The sequence below is a fragment of the Ovis aries genome, chromosome 5, assembly GCF_016772045.2.
Source record: "Ovis aries strain OAR_USU_Benz2616 breed Rambouillet chromosome 5, ARS-UI_Ramb_v3.0, whole genome shotgun sequence".
NCBI lineage: Eukaryota > Metazoa > Chordata > Mammalia > Artiodactyla > Bovidae > Ovis > Ovis aries.
The window spans coordinates 37,021,081-37,040,923 of record NC_056058.1 but is presented as its reverse complement, the minus strand read 5'-3'; the positions used below and the strand labels follow the sequence as shown (position 1 = coordinate 37,040,923).

Here is a 19,843-nt window from a genome sequence, read left to right as displayed (position 1 = left end):
TTTTCAATATTTTCAGTGTTTCTCTGGGACCAATGCCCGAGAGTGTGCCTCTAGCACTTAATAAAGCCGGAGCTGAGTGACCAGGAAGGTCTTTCAGGAGGCAAACAGTCCCCTCCCTTCCAAAAGGAAGGGGGCTGTTTGGGCACGTGTGCTTTGTCCCACACTTAATATGTCTCATCTCTCACCTAAACTCCGTAGCTGGGCTTCAGGCACTGAGATGGAATAATGATGCATACGGGGGAGGGTACGAGATCCTACTGGCCCCTCATGCAGAGGTGTAGGTCATGTCCCTTTATATACCAAGGGACTTGTCCTGTCCCTTTGTATACAAAGAAGTAGCAAGAGGCCGAATAACAAGCCCCTTTCCTCCAAGCCGGCCGCACGCTGGGAAGGCGAAGACATCTGGCCGCCCCTCTGAGGAGGCCTCTCTCTCTCTCACTCTCTGGAGCCCAGAACTCCCTCCACCCACCCTCGGAGTCATGCTGGGCCCCATCTCTTTCAGGGAGATCCAGGGCAAGATGGAGCTGCTGGGCCTCCAGGGCCCCCAGGACCCCCTGGGGCCCGGGGCCCTCCTGGCGACACCGGGAAAGATGGCCCCAGGGGAGCACCAGGCCCAGTGGTAAGATAGGACGTGGAGCTGGACCACGCGGGACGTGATTACCAAACCCCCCAACCCTGATCCCAGAACCAACCCCCACCCTATCCTATCCCCAGCCCCAACCCAGACTCCTATTCCAATCACACCTTAATCTAACACAAACCAGGTCCTTGACCCCAACATAGGCCTTGATTCCAAGTGAAAGAGAAAGTGTTAGTCACTCAGTCATGTCAGATTCTTTCTGACCCCATGGACTGTAGCCCGCCAGGCTCCTCTGTCCATGGGATTTCCCAGCAAGAGTACTGGAGCGGGTTGCCATTTCCTTCTCCGGGAGATCTTCCCGACCCAGGAATCAAACCCAAATCTGACCCCAAACTCATTTCCAAATCCAAATCCACACCCCCAGTTCAGACTGTTATCCAAACCCCACTCACAGCTATAGACTCTGACCCAACTCTTCACCCCACTCTCTAACCACATAGATTCTCACCTTGGTTATAATCTCAGTCCCAGTCCTGACCCTGAGACCCTGTCTCTGCAGCTCTCTACCAGCCTCTTCTCCCTCTCTCTGTCTCTTTTCTCTCCATCTCTCTCTCTCTCTTTCTCCCTAGTATGAGGCCACTGTTGTGCCCCCTTAGTCCTAACCCAAACAGCGGGGTCAGACCTCATTGCACCGCCCCCTGTCCTCCCCCAGGGGCTCAGGTTGGACTGTGCTTCCTCTAGTGCAGAGCTGGCATGCCCCCTACACTGCCTCCAGGGTCCCCTATCAGGGCAACTGCTCAACTGGCTCACCGATTCCCTGTCGTGCTGAGCACATAACTCCCTGAGCCTCAGCTTTCTCATCTGTGAAGTGAGGACAGTGACACCCACTTTCCAGAGGTTTGGTGAGGACAAAAATGTACTTGCATGAGAGGACGTACATGCAGCCCCAGCCCAGGGTCTGGCAGGAGATACAGGCTCAGGCAACTGTGACACCGCTCCCCCACCCCGCCTCAGTGCTCTTCTCTTATGCCTCCTCAGGGTCCCAAGGGAGAAGCTGGACAAAATGGTGCAACGGTCAGTATCCAGGGCATTTCAGAGGCCTGGGCAGGCAGGGCCGTGGTTCGAGTCCCGGAAGCTCCTCTCCCCTGCACACCCACAGCGGGGCTGGGAGTGCAGCCCAGTGTGCATACCTGGGCAACATTCTCACAACCCCACACCCCTGGGAGAGAGCCTGCAGTCCACTCATCATGGCTTGGGATCTAATACAGATTTCTGTCCAAGATACGAACACGTGGCTCAGCTGGGTTCCAGAGACAGCCCTGCCACCCTCTGGGACTTGATGTCACCCTTTATAAAACAAGGATGTTAAGGAAGACAGCCCAGGTGCAGCCTCTGGGATGATGTCTAACACGCCTTCTTCTCTTGTTCCAGGGCCCAAGTGGACCCCCAGGGCCCAAGGTGAGTGCCTCTCACTCCTGTCTCAGGCCTGGACATAGAAGGCTCCTTCACCCCACCCCTTTTTCCTCCTCCTCCCCCACTGAAGCCAAAGCAGCAGGGTTAGACTTCACCTCCTCTCTGGGCCTCAGTTTACTCCTCTGTCAAATGAGATCATGATAGACGTTTCCTGCCTTACCTTCACAGCAGGCTGTGAGGATTGAATAATGAAACCCGTTAGCTTGTCAGCTCTCTTTTCTTCCTTAAGCAGCACCTGCCAGGGTGGAAGGCAGGCTATGGTCCTCCCTGCAGGAACCAGGGCCCCTGAACTGGGCAGGAGAGAAAGTGGGGGAAAGGAGCTATCTTTAGTGAGCATCTTCTGGGAGCTGAGGGCCTCCAATGCATTCCCTCTAATCTCTCAACTTCCTTCTGAGACTGGGGGCATCATAGCCCCCATGAGCAGTGACTTGCCCAGGATCACTCAGCTTGGGAAGGACCAGGTCAGGGTCAGACTGGAGTCCAGGACTATCAGCCCCATCACCCATGCGAATCTCTCTGAGGAGCTCAGGGTCTATGGGCTATGCTGGGTGGAGGTCATCAGAGCCACTTCTACCAGAGGAGGAGGAGGCTGGTGTCCAGGTGGCTCTGACCAGGGTAAGCCCAGTGTTTCTGGGGACGAGATGGGGGTGGCTGTGGAGGGCCTTCTTGGCAGGGATATGGGAGGTGGCTGGAGATAAAAGCAGGGGCTGGGCACAGTGGGACCAAACCCAAGTCCTCGCTGTGGGTGGCTGCTCTTACCTGTCTCAGAAGCCAGGATCACATTCATTCATTCATTCATTCATTCACCCATTCTTAGAGAAATACACCAAACACAGAATTACTCAGGCAGATCATTTGTTCCCACGTCAAATTGGTTCTCAAAGTGTGATCTCTGGACCAGCAGTATTATCAGCATCATTGGGTCTCGTTAGACCCTCGTGTTTAGGGCCCAAAGGCACTGAGTCAGAGACAGTAGAGGTGGGCATGCTCTGTTCAAGCAACCCCCAGTGGTGCTAACGTGCCCTCCAGTTTGGGAACCACTGACCCAGATTGATCTTCCCCCATTGTTTCCCATGGCCTGGCCTCCTCCTCATACTGGTCTCAGCAAAGCTGTGCCCTCCTCCGAAGGGCCATCCGCAGCTACCTACTGAAGCCCACACTCTCCCTGAGTCCCTCTCTATCCCACCATTCCTTTATATTCTCATCCGGGCACATCCACTACCCAGCATGAGGCTGTGAATTTTTCTGGATATTTCCTGGCCCTTGGTCTCCTCTGACCCACTGAGCAGGGATCTTGTCTGCCTGGCCTACAGAGGGTGCTCAGAGATGTTTGTTCACAGAGGGAATGAATTACCTCTCCTTCAGCCAATCCAGTCCTTTTGCACACACTTACTGAGCTGTGTTCTGGGCTAGTGGGGGCAGGGGACGGAAGTGGGTCTTACCCCACCCCTGCCCAAGAGAGACAAGGAGGGAAGGGAGCACTGCCCTGACCCAGTGTGATCAGTGCTGCTATCAAGAGTGGACTGGCATGCTAGGAAGTAGAGAGGGGATGGCCAGCTGACTGCCAGAGGACCCAGCCAACGTGTCCAAGTCTGAAGGCTGCAGCCTCCACTCTTCTTTCTTCAGGGGGATGACGGGATACCAGGCCAACCAGGGCTCTCTGGACCCCCAGGGCCCAAGGTAGGTACCCATCCCTCCTCCAGTGTTCCCCCTGCCTCCCATCTCCCCAGTTCCCACCTGCCTGGTGAAGCGCCTACCCAACCCTTTTGCATCGCAGGCACGTGGGCTGATTACCAGGGCAGGCCAGAGGGAGGCCAGCAGGAAGGCCAGGGTCGCACTCACCAACAGGCCTGGCAAATCCCCCAGGCCACTGGGCTCCCCTTACACCCTCAAGTCCTCTGGCTCCCATCTCAGGTGGCCCCACCCTGCCTTTCCCCCAAGCCAGGAACCGGCTGTGCTCCTTGGCCCCTATCCCCTTAAGACACAACCAAATCCTGGCCAGGCTTCCTCTAACCTGACTGAGCCCCCGAGCTTCTCCAACCATGGATTAAGACCAAGCCAGAAGGGGGCCTGGGGCCTGAGTCCTGGGGGCTGTACTGAACTCACCACACCCACCCCAGGGTGGGCTCAGGCTCAGGACCTCCTCTGGAAGCCCGCAGAGCCTGGAAGCTCCACAGCAGACACCTCTGTTGCAGGGCCAGTCAGGGAGCAAAGGGGCCGCAGGTAGAGAATGGCACAGACAGAGCCCTGGGGCCCAAGGTGACATCATGAGAGCTGCTGGTTCCTGAAGGCCCATCCTGGTTGGGGGGGGGGGGGGGGCTGGTTTCACCTCTACCCTACCCTTTTAAGCTGGTCCCTGGCCCAAGGGTCTGGGCCTTGGCAGAGGCTGGCCTGGAGTCAGGTGGCAGGTGGTCTCAAGTAGTGACAAGGCCTTCACTGTGTAGCCTTGGGCCCCTGGGCCTCAGTGGTCCATCTTGTCTACACAACAAGGGGTCAGAGGAAGGTCCCACAGTTCCTCCCTCAACTTGGGAGATGCCAGTCACATCCATTCGGCCCTGTGCTCTTTGGGGAAGAGGGCACTGGAGAGGGCAGGGGAATTTTGGCTTCAGCCATACACATCTAGCTGCAGCTATGTGTCTCCACAGGGGGAGCCCGGCCACCCAGGCACTGATGGAGCCACGGGGCAGCGGGTAAGCAGTTCCCCCACCCCAGCCACCCCAGTGAGATTCAGGGACCTCATTCCTTCTGAAGCCCCTGTCCCCCAGATATCCCAGAGGAGCAGTGGGGCTCCAAGAACTTGGAGTCTCTTTTTTAATACTAATATTTCATTAGTGGGTTGGGTTTTTTTAATTTTTTTTGCTTTTTAATTCTTAATACATGCTTTGGGTAAAATGTTTAATTATGGATGTGAAAAGGAGAGTCCCATCCTCCTCCCTCTTCTCCTCCTCCCCAGGCAAGAGTCTGCCCTCCTAAACTCTTTTCCTTGGCACATTCAACATAGACTTCAATACGTCACGGATGGCGTTATCCTACATGATGTATGCCTTGCCTTTCCCCCAGCCCCACTTCATACTTCACCCCTGTCGCTGGAGCACACCACAACTGGTCCCAAATCTTCTGTGATGAGCCCCTGTCAGCACACCTTATTCTTGGCCCTGTGATCTCAAGCAATCACATCCTCCCCCACGCTCCCACAAGCTGCCTCCCTCCTCCAAGACAGAGGTCTAAGCGGGCAGCGGGGTGGTGCGAATGGCCAGGGAACTGGATTAAGCACTGAGCGTGGCAGTTCAGTGGACACCTTCCAGTTCCATAAAGGCCGTGACTGTGGGGACAGCTGGCAAACGAGGCCCTGGCCGGGTCTCTCCTCCGGTGCAGCCAGCCGCAAGCCTGACCAAAGTGCTCACACTCCCTGCTGCTCTAGCAGAGAAAAGTCGAGAGGTGGGGGGAGGTTCCGAGGGGAAAGGTGAGGCCAGCAGCAGAGCACACGTCTGTGCCTGTGTCGACAAGTGCGTGTGCAGACACATCCGTGTGGACATGTGCGTGGGTGGGTGTGGACTCAGAACCAGGAGTGAATGGGAGTGTCAGCGCCTGCTGGGTGCAGCCTCCCCCTGGGGTTAAGAAACTGAGGTACGAGGGCAGCCTCCAGCTGGCAGGTCTGTAGTTGGCCTGCACAGTGTTTTGGAGGGTTTGGGTGTTTTTGTTTGCCAACATTTAAAAATCTGAAGAACTTCGGATCAAAGTCAGGCTCTCCATTTTCTCTCAAGGACGAGCCTCAGTGAAGGCGAATCACAGCCACCTCCAGACCTCGTGTTTTCCTCAGTTGGCCCCAGGCCTCCCCTCTCCCTAGTGTAACCGCCCCTGCCTGGCCCCCAGAATGCTCACTCGGTGAGCCAGGGTGCCAGTTCCTGAGAGAATTCGAGAAGATACCATGCTGGGGGCCCCCCAGGGTCCAGCTGAGAGAGCTGGCCCACAGTTCACAGGCCTGTGTACAGCCCCTGTTACTAGGTTCTCGGGGTGAAACAAATGCCCACCATGCTCTTCCCTGAAATTCTTCCTCTTCTTCCTGCCTCAGGGTCCCCCAGGCCTCAAGGGTGAACAAGGAGACACAGTGGTAATTGACTACGATGGCAGAATCTTGGATGCCCTTAAGGTAGTGTTCCTGGTGGACCCCTGGCGTTCCTTTCCTGAGGGAATATCCACTCACTTTGCGCCCTTGTTTACACAAGGGACCAGGGGATAGCTTAACACAGAGACTTAACACATATTAGGTAACTTCACCAGGTACCTAATATGGAAATCAGTACTGTGTGGAGTCCCACACGATGCTGAGGGAGCCACTGTAAATGCGCCCATGTGGCCCTGAGCTCCTCAGAGGCTGAGGCAAAAAGGGCAGCTCAGCATTCAGAAGCAAGAGGCAGGGCCTCTCGGGGCCTTTCTAGGAACTAGAGGCTGAGGCAAAAAAGGGCAGCTCAGCACTCAGAAGCAAGAGGCGGGGCCTTCTCGGGGCCTTTCTAGGAACTAGAGGCTGAGGCAAAAAAGGGCAGCTCAGCATTCACAAGCAAGAGGCAGGGCCTCTCGGGGCCTTTCAGGAACCAGAGGCTGGATCTCCTAATAACCACAGGGCGAGAAAGAAGAGTGTGGCAAGGCCTGCTCCAGGAGACTCGGGAGTTGTGCAGCCTCAGCCCTGTCCCAGTGCCGGGCAAGCCCAGGACCCATCACCAGCTGGAGAGAAGGGTTGGGGGCCAGCTGCTCAGAGGTACCAGGAGAGGAGCTGGGGTGGGGAGAGGTGGTCCGCAAAGACTGGCTGTCAGCACCGAATCCCACCTGAGCTTCGATTTCAGTTGTCTCCCACAGGCCTCAGGGAAGCACGAGCTGATGATAACGGTTCCCACCCCAGGCCTGTGTGGCGTGGTGTGGCATGGCATGGCCCAGGGCTATGCCCGTGCATGGTTGCAAAGCTGCATGGAGAAGCCCTGTGGGTGCAGAGAAGGGGGGAGGTGGATTGTGGATGCCAGGCGGGGACGATGACTGGATTCGTTGGGCAGACACAGAGGGGTAAAGTCGAAAAACACATACTGAGGGGCAGGCTAGCTGGGGAATGGTGAGGAAGGTGGGATCACTGGAGGCAGACAGGCCACCAGAGAAGCAGGTGCTGGGCCTGAATCTGGAGCAGGGTGGCTGGAATGGAGGAAGGAGTAAGACCAGGGCATCTCAATGGAGGCACCGACAGGAAGGGGCAAGTTGCAAGATACGGAAGCAACCTTTGTGTCCATCAACAGATGAATGGATAAAGATGTGTACACACACACACACACACACACACACACACACACACACACACACACACAGTGGAATACTGCTCAGCCGTTAAAATGCCATTTGCAGCAGTATGGATGGATTTGGAGAGTATTGTGCTAAGTGAAATAAATCAGACAAAGACAAATACAATATGATATCACTTATATGTGAAATCTAAAAAAATACAACAAACTAGTGAACATAACAAACAAACAAAAAAAAGCAGATGCACAGATATGGAGAACAAACTAGTGATGACCAGTGGGGAGAGGGAAGGGGGAAGGGATGATGGGGGAAGGGGTGAAGAGATACAAGCTGTTACGTATAAAATAAGCTACTAGGATATACTGAACAACACAGGGAATATAACCAATATTTTACAATAACTATGAATGGGTATAACCTTGGACAGGGATTTGAAGCACTATATTCTAGTGATTATAATATTATATAATATTGTATGTCATAGATAATATTGTATATCAACTATGCCTCAATTTTTAAAAAGGAGGGGGCAGCTAGGTGAGAGGAGGTGAAGGGAAGAGGCCTGCCTGGGGCTTGCTGGACTGGGGGCTGAGTGACAGCAGCCTTTGTGAAGGGGCCTGAGCCGGGGTGGGGGGCAGGTGGCCTGAGGGAAGCCTGGGCAGGGACGGGAGCTCAGGAGTCAATATACTGTCCCCTCCCCATGAAACCAAGGGATGCCCAGGAGCAGCGGACAGCACCAGAGGTCGCAGGAGAGGCAGAGAGCACAGTGCTGGGCCTCTGCCGGGGAAACGGTTTGGGGCTGGCTTTGAGTGCCAGCGGGGGTTGGTTTTACATTTGCTTCCAGAGGCAGTGCAGAGCTGTCATGGGATTGAGCAGAAGTGTGTTGTGATGAAAAGCATCCTGAGGGCAGAGGGATAGACACTGTGCTGTCTTACCCGATACCTGGTGCCATCTGCCAGGCCTCCCCCAAGACACAGGCCTGACCTGACTAGGTGGTCTACAGCCTCAAGATAGAGAGATGGGTGGGCAGTGATGGGGAGGCCCCACCTAAACACTGACCCCTTGACTTTCATACACAGGGTCCTCCTGGGCCACAGGGGCCCCCAGGGCCACCAGGGATCCCCGGAGCCAAGGTCAGTACAGACGTAACCGTGTGGTCCCCCGGGTCTCTGTCTCCAGGGCCGCCTCCAGGGTCTCCTCTCTGCCTCTGCTTCTCTCCCAGCACCTTGGCCTGGCCTCTAGGGCTCAGAGGAAGTGGCGCTGCTCCTTCGTAACCAAGTGGGGTGCCTTCTTCCTGGCCCTGGCTTCTCCCTGCAATGCCTCATTCACACATATAATCCATAAATGGGCCCCTCGTGATGTTACAAAGTCCTGTAGATTACAGAGCCGTTTCTATGGCCTGTGTATATCGTTCACACCTGCTCACTTGGCTCAGGAGAAGGATCCCAAGACTTTAAAATCAGGCAGGATCTGGTCCCAGCCATCATCCCTGGGCTCTGTGGACCCTCAGCTTCCACCTACCACAGCCACGGCCGCAGCTGCCCACAGGGGCTGAGGAAATGGAGGAGGGGTGGCTTGCGCCTGGCACTGTGCTAGGCACGCAGTGAGCTTCTTCCCGAAGGTCCAACCTCAGGGACCCAACCCAGGGCCAGCGTGCTGGTCAGAGGGGGCAGCCTGGCCGCAAATCCCTGCCAGGGGCCGGGGCACCATAACCCCCACCTTGCTGTCTATTCCCTTCCAGGGTGAACTCGGATTGCCTGGTGCTCCTGGAATCGATGGAGAGAAGGTCCCTAGGCTTTTCATTTCCTTGGTGATGCTATGCCTGATGCTGTGTCAGGCTGAGTGTGTGTGTGTGTGTGTGTGTGTCTGCACGCGTACATACAGTTCTAGAAAACAGAACATTTGCTCTGGAGCCTATGTACAAATCCCGGTTCTGCCCATAGGCGTCAGGCAAGCTACTCGCTTTCTGGCAGCCTCAGTTCCTCAGTCCCTCAGTTCCTGAAAACGGTGAAAGGCTGAGGGTTAAATAACGGCACGCGGAACACACTCGAGAGTAGTGCCTGGCATGTAATAGCAAAGTCATCTCGCTGCCGTTATTAGTGTTAGTGTAAGTATACACGCATGTGTATGATCCTGCGTGGACACAACAGTGTCCATGGGCGTCACTTAACGCTCGTGGCTGTGCCTTTGGCACTGGGTCCCTAGTGCGACTCAGAGTGGACGGTATACAATCAGCTGAATGAAGGACTGCAGCAGCTGGTTGGGTGACCGAGGGATGATTGGTTGTATATGGGGTTGGGGGCTCTCACCATTGGCTCCTGAGATGTGAGCACCAGGTTGGCCCTGACCCCATATGTACCCCCTCAGTAGCTACTCATTCCCACTTGCCCTGCCCCCTGCCCCACTCTGCAGCTCTGCTTGCAGTAAGACAGGCGGGGACTGCCCCTTCTGTGTTGCCAGCCAGGCCGCTCTCTTCATTCATCACTTGGTCTGGAGCAGAGGACCCACAAGGAAGAAGGGAGGGTCTGGCCTGGCTTAGAATAAGCTCTGCATGGGGGGGCGAAAGTGCCTACTGTATCTTGTTCTGTGGTTTTCAGGGTCCCAAAGGACAGAAAGGAGACCCAGGAGAAGCCGGACCAACAGGACCCAAAGGGGAAGCAGGAGAGATGGGCTTGTCAGGCCTCCCGGTAGGTGGCTGGGTAAGCCCCCCTGGTACTTGCCCATGTGAGGGTCCCAAGGTAAATGTGGGCCCCCCACGGTGGCTGCCAGGGGCTGGGACTCTGCGGTCCTAGTCTCAGCCCAGTCTCAGCCCCAGCCCACTGGGCCTTTGAAGGGAAGCGCTGGGATGCCCTGACTCTGAGCCCCCGCTTCCTCCCCGACAGACAGACCTACCACTTACATCAAGAGCTCCTTAAGGTAAAATAAGGAGGCCCCGCCTAATGGCAGATGACTAGATGGGGAGCTCTGATAGCCTGTTTGCATCCTGCTCCATCTCACTGACTCTGGAACCCAGCACACGTGACCTAACCTCCCTGGGCCTCAGTTTCCTCAGCTCTAAAATGGGAGTGATAACCTGCCCCTCCCACAAAGGGACACACGGGCAGGGCTGAGAATAGGGACCCCCTGTCATCGTCACTTTTACCATTGCTTCTGTCATGCGTAGCCAGATGCGAAGAGCTGCCACCACGTCACATCCATTGTCCATCCACGAGGTTCATGTGGCTAGAGAGCTGGTGCCAGGATTTGAACCCCAGATCTTTGCTCCTAGAGCCCCTGGCTGCCCCACAGGAAACAACTTATACTGCTGTTAAGATGCTCTCTGAATACCCACTGATTTAGGGAAAGCTACTGAAGTTGCACCGCTTGACGGAGGAAGGAAGGGGAGGTGCTGAGCCCCGTGGGTGGCAATTTTGGTGATAGACGGAAAGGGCTCAGGGCCATCCTGTCCCGCAGGGTGCCAACGGCCCCAAGGGAGAGAAGGGAGAGTCGGCATCTGACAAGCTACAGGAGAGCCTGGTAAGGGCACTGCTGACGGTCTCTGCTGGGGGCTGCCTGGGGCCCTGAGCTTTGGGACACAGGGCCACCTGGCCTGACCAAGCTCAGGGCAGTGGGGGAGGGGGAGCCTTAGACCCATCTTTGAACCCAAAGGCCAGCACTGGGCTTCCCACCCAGCAGTGCCTCTTGGGGGCAGTGTGGAGCACAGTACCCAGCACCCAGGGAGTGCCCCTCCAATGTCCGATGAGCTCAGGTGTGGGTAAGTGAACAGTGGTGGGGCAATGGGCAACTAATCCACCTCTGACCCTTCCTAGGCCCAGATCATAGCAGAACCAGGGCCCCCAGGCCCTCCTGGTCCCCCAGGCCCCATGGTAAGAAAGTTTGGCTTGAAGCAGCTGGGATGTGGAGAGGGTGGTGGGCTTAGGCCCAGAGGACAACAGGGTAGCCCAGCGGGGAGGAGACACATCAGGCAAGCCGAGCAGAGCCCAGGTCTGGGCTTGGGAGGCCACAGAGTTCAGAGCCACAGGGCCAGGGAGTGGCCTGGAAGCCTTTGCAGCCGCTGCAAGAGGGCCTGGCTGGGAGGTCTGGACCCAGCCTCGTGGCCTTCCTAATCTGGGGCTTTCTCCTCCTTCTCCAGGGCCTTCAGGGGATGCAGGGTCCCAAGGTGAGTTCTGAAGCATGGATGGGAACCCCGGCCCCTACTTACTGTAGGCTCACAGCCTGGTTGGTTCCCCAAATTCTTGCTTGTAGGCAAAGTGAGGGCCCCACACTCGGCCCTGGACCAGCCCTGCGTCTTCCCACGGCCTGGCCATTCCCAAGCCCCTGCCAGTGTCCTCAGAGCTGGTGCTCCCGGGCCCACAATCAGCCTCTCCGTTCCTTGCCCCCTACCCTCTTCACCCCTCAAGCACACATCTGTCTCTCAACTGCCCACAACCTGGATACAAAGTCCTGGCTTTGGTGTATATTACATACCATCGTGTCCTCTGTTCTCCAATTAAAACTGAGTGTGGTCTGCCCGTGTCCCCTCACCCAGGGAGGCCAGCTGGCCTCACTGCATCTCCCTCGTTTACCCTGGGGGAGACCACATCTCCGCATCCCCAGCTCAGGGGCCAAGCGGGGCCTCAGAGCCTTGGAATCCGGAGCTGTGTGGGGCCGACCACGTAGCTTGAGCAGATGTGCGGCTTCTGGTTCTGTTTTATTCCAAGGCCTCCCCAGATCATGTTTAGGATAAGCAGCTGCTGTCAGGGATGAGGTCCAAGACGGGGACTCAGAAACCCAGTGGCTGCTCAGCCCTGCCACTTCCTGGCTGTGCAAGTGGGCCTGACCCTACCCCTCTCTGTACCTCTGTTTCCTCATCTGTGAAATGGGTGTGACTATAACCCACCTTCCAGGATTACTGGAAAAGCCCATGTGTAAGAAAAGATAAAACATGCACACCTACATTCTGATATTTGCACAAGAAGGAAGTCAGGGCTGGGCTGTCAGAGCCTGGAGTCTGTCCCTCTGCCCCGCATACCTCAGATCCCGGTCAGGCCCCAGGCTTTCCTGTTCTGCCATCTGTCTGACCCCCTTAACTGGTACCTCCCCTTTGCTTCCAGGGCTTGGATGGAGTAAAGGGAGAGAAGGGCTCCCCGGGTGAGAGAGGACCCAGCGGCCTGCCTGTGAGTGTCATGAGCCTTGTTCATCCTTAGAGGGACTAATTTCTGTAATTGTCATGACTCTTGATCATTCCTTTTCCATCCAGGGGCCAGCTGGCCCACCAGGCCTTATTGGGCTGCCAGGAACCAAAGGAGAGAAGGTAACCACCTTCCTTTAATGTCCCCCAACTATGGTATCACTCAGTCCTGGGGGCTCAACCCCTGAGCTTCACTGGTCTCTGGGGCCAGAGTCCAGGTTCTGAATTGTGTTCCCAACGCCTCCTTCTCAGCCTCCTCACATCTCCTCTTTGTCTCTTCTCAGGGCAGACCCGGGGAGCCAGGACTAGATGTAAGTAGCTCACCGTCCACTGTGGCTGGCTCTCTCCCATTTGTAACTTTTGCCCTCATGCTGCCCTCTGGATGGCCTGGATGTGTCCCCATTCCCCATGGCTAGGACCACAACTGGCTGGTTCCACCTCTGTCCACAGTGCAAATCCAACACATAGCCAAGAGTAGGTGCTTTCTTGATGATAGATGGGCAGTTGAGTGGATGGTGGATGATGGATAGAGTATGGAGGATGGGTGGGTGGAGGGATGGGTACAGGAAGGATGGGTGGATGGTATGTAAATGAGTGATGGATATAAGCGAATGATGGATGCTGGATGGATGGATGATAGCTGGACAGATGACGGATGGAGGATGATTGAGGATGGAGAGTGGATCCATTGGAGTAGGGAGGTAGGAAGAGCAATGAGGAGCATGTTGCAATATCCTGGTGAGAGATAATAAGGCTTCAGCTATGACAGTACTGCAGGAAGGAGAGGAGAAGTATTAATCCATTGATTGGATCAGGTATCTTTTGGTTGCAAGAGATGGGAAACACAAGTTAAACTGGTTTAAACTGACTCATAACTGAAAAATCCATATGTGTGACACATAGATCCAGGGCTCAAGTATGTCAACACAACCCAACCTGTCACCCTCTCTTGTCTCTTCTTCCTCTTGAATCATTCCAGTTTCCACACAGTGATGAGATGGAGCCAAGAACTCCAAACTTGCATCCCTCTAAGTCCAAATCCTGGAGAAAGGCGTTTGCCTCACTCTCTACTCTTTGGGGAAAAGTCTCATCGACTCTCATCGGCCCCAGCTGGGCCAATGCTGAAATGTCACTCGGCCATAAGAATGCAGTTCCTAACTGGCCAGACCTGTTCATAATGCTCCATCCTGGAGCTGGGGGTGGAGTTGGTGAATTGTGAGAAGGGAGAGTGGCTCCCAGGAAAATCAGATGGCTGTTGCAAGGGAAATGGTGACCAGATGCAGGTAGGGCTGCAAGGACTCTGATGCCTACCCTAAACTTTAGGGAGAAAGTGTCACCCTACAGACAGGAAGAGGAAGAACTCTAGGCTGAGTTTCTGACTGGAGGGTTCCACTGATGTTCCAGGAGAAGAAGACACTGCTGAATCCAGCTCAGGCTGTGGACCCAGAGAGGTAGTGGTGGTGGAGCAAAAGGGACTCTATGCCCCCAGTATTGTGGCCACTTTGGTCCAGTGGTTAAGGCTGCATACTTCAATCAGGGGGCAGGGGTTTGATCCTGATCCCTGGTCAGGGAACTAAGATCTCATATGCCATATGGTGAGGCCAAAGTAAAAAGTCAACCCACTCCAACGGGCCCAGCTGAAATGGGGAGTCTGCCTGGAAGCCTTTCCTGACCTCACACCTGGACAGAAGAGCCCCTCTTCCTGGTACCCGTGCTGTCTGGTTCAGATCTCTATCACTATGAGTATTGATCATCATCTTTTGCACCCCACTGCCTGTCATGTTAGACTCTGTAGCTTTGTACCTGTGGGGTTCTAACTCATGGAAGTGACTTAGTGACAACACAGGTCAAGCGCCTTTGAAAGAAGAGCTTATTACTTACAGCTCTCAAGGAAAGGGCATGACCCGCATGGGGCCACATGGAGACGCAGCAGGTTTGGTTGGCAGGCAGGAAGGAGTCGGGGAGAAACCTAGGGCAGGGATTTTACTGGCATTTCTCTGGGGAAAGCAAGGCAGAGCAGGGTCAACAGTTTAGGACTGGCCAGTTTGAATAATCCTGGCAGGCTTTGGGCTCTAAGGATGGTCTCTGGTTGCTTGCTACCTGGCCCTGGGATGATTTGGGGCAGGGAAAATATTGACTTGGTGTGTGAGTTAGATAGAGGAGGTTGTTCCAGGATTGGTTGGTTTACATCTGAAAGGCATGCTCCCTGCCTAGCTCTTTGCTATATCTAAGGGTTGGCTACCTCTAGGAGAGGCAGCCTCTCCCCAGCCAGGAAGATTTTGATGATATCAATACATCAGAAGATACAGAAAATAAACGGCATAATAAATATAAGAGTGTGCTTGCTAAGTCACTTCAGTTGTGTCTGACTATTTGCAACCCCAGGGACTATAGCCCACCAGGCTCCTCTGTCCATGGGATTCTCTAGGCAAGAATACTGGAATAGGTTGCCATGCCCTTCTCCAGGGGATCTTCCCAATCCAGGGATCGAACCCATGTCTCTTATGTCTCTTGCATTAGCAAGAGGTTCTTTACCACTAGTGCCACCTAAGAGGGAATTCACCAAATCTGGCTTTCTGCCCTCAGCATTCAGCCCAAAGCCCAATTCCTAGTGGATGCTTAGAAATGTTGACTGGGAAGATGGGCAGATGAACAAATGGATGGATGGGTAGGTGGGTGCATACGAGTTTCAGCCAAGTGCAGAGAACAGAGAGCACCATTCTTGGTCTGCTGAAGATGGTGATATAAACCTCCATGGGTTTCCTGTGTCTCATCCCCCAACCAAGCCTGGGCCAGTGTCTGCTGCACCTGACTTGACATAAGACAAAGCTCTTTGCTAGCAGTTCTGCCTGAAGGCTTTCACCCAGAAACAGCAGTGGTATTCTACTTTGGAGGAAGCCGTGCCGGTGTCCTGAATGCAGGCTTTTCTCTGCATCATCCTCATACCCAGCATCTGTGTCCCCTAGGAGCCAGGGATGGTCCAGCTTGTAACATGGATATGTGCAGAGGGAAGGGGCAGAGGTGGGTGGGAGAGGTAGAGAGATGGAGAGATAACCAGAGCACACCTCAAACTTCGTCAGGTTCAACCTTTAATCTTTTTCACAGGGTTTCCCTGGACCTCGAGGAGAAAAAGGAGACCAGAGCGAGCGTGGAGAGAAGGTGGGAAAGGTGGAGAGAAAGTGAGGGACAGGCGGAGAGAAGGAGGGAGGCAAGCAAAGAGAAGGAGGGAGCAGGTGGAGAGGAAAGGACATGGAGGCAGGAAGCAAGCAGAGAGAAGGCGGGGTAGGTGGGGCAAGGAAGGCTGCAGAGGCTGGTCTGTGGGCAGCAGGGCAGGGGGCTGCCGGCTCCAGGCCCATCTCTCTGAGGGACATTGGAGGCGCCCTGGGCCTGGCAGCCACCATCACACCCCATCTTCCTTCTTGCCCAGGGGGATCGCGGTGTCCCGGGTCGGAAAGGAATGAAAGGCCAGAAGGGCGAGCCGGGACCCCCAGGCCTGGACCAGCCGTGTCCTGTGGTACGTGTTGGTGAGACATGGGAGCCCCAACCCAGGTCTTTGCAGTCCTCGGAGCTCAGTTGCAAGTCCCAGAGGCCCTGTGTGCCCTGCCCTGGGGTGTCCACACTGCTGGGCTGCCCTCTAATCGCTACCATCATGAAGGCTCCTCTCACCCTGGTTGTAACCCCTCCCTGGGCAAGGCCCAGGGACCCACTCCGTCTAGAAGATGGGAGCCTGGTCAGGGATGGAGTCTGCCAGATCACTGTTCCTCTTTACTCAGCTTCCTTGGACCTAAAGGGAGATGGACCCACCCTTACCTCTCTGAGGGTCTGTCCTGTCCCAGAGGAGGCTTTGGCTGGTCTGGGTAGCTGCACATTCACCCCTTGCATCTCCTCCGCGTGTCCCAAAGCCCTTTCCCCTCACAGCCTTTCTCCTTTCCTGCTTTTTTACCACAGCTTCTTGTGGACCACCAGACCTGATACCTGAAATAACCAAAGTTCGGTCCTCTCCTTCTAGAAGGCAGGGAAGGTTTACATGTCAAACTCTTCCAGTGGAACTCAGAAAAGACAGGAAAAACAACTGAGTTTCCATACTGAAACTCAGCAGTTACTCACATCCCCCCATCTCTGCTGGGGTTGTGGTGGGGGAGAAGCCATGTTGTGTATCCCCTTCCAGAGGGGCAGGGCCAGGGATCCCCAAAGTCCAATCTTCTGACCTCAAATGGATCATTTAGCCCTCTGTTCCTTAGTCTCCTTATCCATGCAACAGGGGTTCTAATCTCTACCTCCAGATGGCTTGGAGAAGGCAATGGGAAAAAACAGGAAGAGCAGGGGGGAGGCAAGGACCAGGGTCAGCAGGGAGACAGGGTGGCCCGGCCCCAAGCCCCAGGCCCTGGGTCAAGACTTCCCTCCAAGTCATTAAGCCTTTGTCTCTGAAACAGGAGAATCTTAGATGCAGAGGCAGGCGAGGGGCGCCAGGTTCCAGGGGCCTGGCCAGGGCCGGTGGACCCTACCCTGCGGTATGCAGCCTGGCCTGCTGTGTGCTGTGTGCTCTGCTGTGCTGAGCATTCTGCGCTGCCTGTGCCCACTGCCCTGCCCTGCCTTCCTTTCCATTCTGTCCCTCCTCCCCACTTCCCCTTGGGTCCCAGCCTCAGCCCCCAGGGGTGCATGAGAGTGCTGGGGGGGGGGGCATGCTCCCCCATGTCCATGGTCTGCCTGTGTGCTTCAGAACAGAGTGAAGTGTTGTCCCCTGTGGCGTCCACCAGGGACGCTAGGCTGACTGACGGGTCAGCGTTGGTCCATCACTAGCTCCCCACTTTCATGCCACTGAGGAAACTCACCTCCCTGCTTGTGTCTGATGGCTCCAGACTATCCCCACTCCAACCTCCCCACACACACACACACACACACACCTCCCCACCCTGGCCCAGTGTCCACCCTGACCTCAGCCCATCCTGTCTGCTACTCAGATCCAAACACAGGAACCAGGACAGGCCAAAAGGGAATCCCATTTCCTGGACTGTCCTTCAAATATTCTTGGACACATGTCTGAAAGCTCTCAGGACCACAGGGTGAGCTACCAGAACCACCATCACAGCTGCCAGACAGAAAGACACACAGGTGTTCAGTGGGACCAGGGCCAGGCCTGCTCCTGGCCTGGGGATGTCTAGCACGATGCTCTATACTCCGTGGTGTCCTGGTTCCACCCACAGCTACTCATGTCCCAGCAAAGCCCATGGGGGCATGCTTAGAACAAGCACCGAGGGGGGCTGTCATGTCCTATGACCTGACTACCCAGGTGGACAGGGCAGGCATTCAGGCCCTGCCTTAGTGGGGTCCAGTGGCCTCAGGTGGCAGCTCCCTGGGCTGCAGCTAGCTCCTCTGGGGCAGGAGTGTGCGGAGCACAGGGAGCTGCTGACCAGCCCTGCCTCCTTGTCACTGAAACCTTCTTCCTTTCCAGGGCCCCGATGGACTGCCTGTGCCTGGCTGCTGGCATAAGGTAACTTTCAGGGAAGGGTCTCCAGGGCAGGCTAGGAGGAGTCGGGGAGCCAAGGGAACCCTGGGGCTGAGTGCCTGCTGCTCCCTACATCGTGATGGAACAGCCGGGTCTCCCCAAATGACCCTAGATTTGACTCTCCCATCGTGTGGCCCAAGACCCAGGGCTGTGATCCTGGTTGTGAGCAAACCACCCTCTTGGTCATACAGGGCTCACTCAAGCCCTGGCCCAGCCAGGGCAAAGCCATCAGCCCCTGAGACTTTGTTCATACTGTCCCTCCCCGACCCCAAGAGGGGGTGGAATTCAGGAGGTTGGGATGCGAGGATCGGGGGGCCATACCTCTTCCCAAGGAAATAAGCAGGACAGGGATACCCAGATCAGAGGCAGGGCTTCTGGTGCCCCCTAGTTCCCTCCTCACCTTCAATCTTTCCCTCCTTTTCTAGTGATCCTGAGCACGCAGTTCACAACCTGTATAGATCCTTGTGGACATTTTTAACTTTTGTAAAAACAAAACAGTAATATATTGATCTTTTTTCACGGGATGCAACACCAATACTTGTGGCCTTTTAACATATGAGAGCATGCCCAGCCCAGCCCCAGGACAATCAGTGTGTGAAGCTGGCAGGAAAGCGGACAGGCCCCCTGGGGACACTGTGTACTTGCAGGGCTCCCTCAGGGCTTGGCTTTCCCAGGAAGAAGATGAAAGTAAATTGCCTGGCTCAGGAGAGGCTGCAGAGAGGCCAGGTTGAGCTTTCGGTCACCTGAGAGCAGAGACTCTGGCTGTTCCGCTGCCCTGCAAGAGCTTGCCCTCTGAAGCTCTGGAGCCCCGGGGCCATGCCATCCACAAAGGCTCGTGGCATGAATAGCAAACACAACTGATCTTGGCCCCTCTGGCCTCTGCACTCAGCCACAGCCAGCTGCCCACCACTCGGGGCCCCCTTGGGCCCTGGGTTCACCAGGGCAGGACAGGACTTCTACCCAGAACTCATAGCTGGAGCTGTGGGAAGCAACCTAAGTGGGCTGAGCTCCCATCGAGTGCTGTAGGCCTCAGGAACCAGCCTGCCTGCTATGAGAACACGTGTCCTCTGGCCAGGAGTAAAGGCCAGGCTCTGTGATCACTACCACGTGGACCTAGCACCAGGGAGCCCTCTGATCCTAGAACACAGAGGTCCCAGGCTGGAAAGTCTGCTGTTTCCTGTTTTTCACCACACCCACCACATGAGGGATGTGATGGGACTGCCAGCCTGAGAAGATGGACTGCCAGCTCAGAGTTTGGGCCTCAATGACCCCAAGTCTTCCCACCCAGGGGAACTCTGGTCAGCCTGCCAAAAATGAGTCCTCTGAGTGAGCTATGTAAATGAAAAGAGCCTCAGGGCTGCTTCCACGCCTGTCTGAGTAGGTGGCCTGTGCCCTCAGCCAATGATGCTCTGAGAAGAGGTTCCCCTCCTCTGACAAGGGGCCCCAGCCACCGGCTCCAGACCAACTACTTGCCTCCCCCTCTGTGTAGATGGATATTGCTGTGTGTAATAAATCACAAATGTGTGTCTGGGTATGTCTGTCCTTGCAGACTGCCCCAAGGGCTATCCCTAGGTGAGGTTTCAGCTTGGTCATTGCTGTGTGGGGAGGGATAAGAGAACTCTCCCTGGGCCAGAGCCACCTCCAGAAACCAGAATAAGTATTTCAGGCTCAAGGCAAAGATGGGGTTCGGAGTTAGGAAAACACAGGCTCAAGGCCTAGCCCAGCTAACATACCAGCTGAGCCCTCTGTCCAGTCACCCATGTCACTGAGCCCCTGTGTGTTCTCTGATCTGATGAGCCATGACTACTGCATAACAAATCACCCCAAAATC

At 55.5% G+C, this 19,843-nt stretch overlaps 1 protein-coding gene across 1 annotated transcript in view; it reads left to right on the top strand.

The window, feature by feature from the left end:
* COL23A1 (collagen type XXIII alpha 1 chain) overlaps nt 1-19,583 on the top strand; it is a 380,991-nt gene extending 361,408 nt beyond the window's left edge. The window contains exons 9-27 of the mRNA XM_042250383.2: nt 503-619; nt 1,619-1,654; nt 2,012-2,038; nt 3,680-3,733; nt 4,699-4,743; nt 6,126-6,203; nt 8,416-8,469; nt 9,078-9,122; nt 9,934-10,023; nt 10,790-10,852; nt 11,146-11,202; nt 11,469-11,495; nt 12,430-12,492; nt 12,576-12,629; nt 12,791-12,817; nt 15,612-15,665; nt 15,934-16,020; nt 17,959-17,997; nt 18,438-19,583. Coding sequence (XP_042106317.1) covers nt 503-619; nt 1,619-1,654; nt 2,012-2,038; nt 3,680-3,733; nt 4,699-4,743; nt 6,126-6,203; nt 8,416-8,469; nt 9,078-9,122; nt 9,934-10,023; nt 10,790-10,852; nt 11,146-11,202; nt 11,469-11,495; nt 12,430-12,492; nt 12,576-12,629; nt 12,791-12,817; nt 15,612-15,665; nt 15,934-16,020; nt 17,959-17,997; nt 18,438-18,440 — 1,020 coding nt within the window. The 3' untranslated portion in view covers nt 18,441-19,583. The remainder of the gene's footprint in view (nt 1-502; nt 620-1,618; nt 1,655-2,011; nt 2,039-3,679; nt 3,734-4,698; nt 4,744-6,125; nt 6,204-8,415; nt 8,470-9,077; nt 9,123-9,933; nt 10,024-10,789; nt 10,853-11,145; nt 11,203-11,468; nt 11,496-12,429; nt 12,493-12,575; nt 12,630-12,790; nt 12,818-15,611; nt 15,666-15,933; nt 16,021-17,958; nt 17,998-18,437) is intronic.
* Nucleotides 19,584-19,843: the final 260 nt, after the last annotated feature.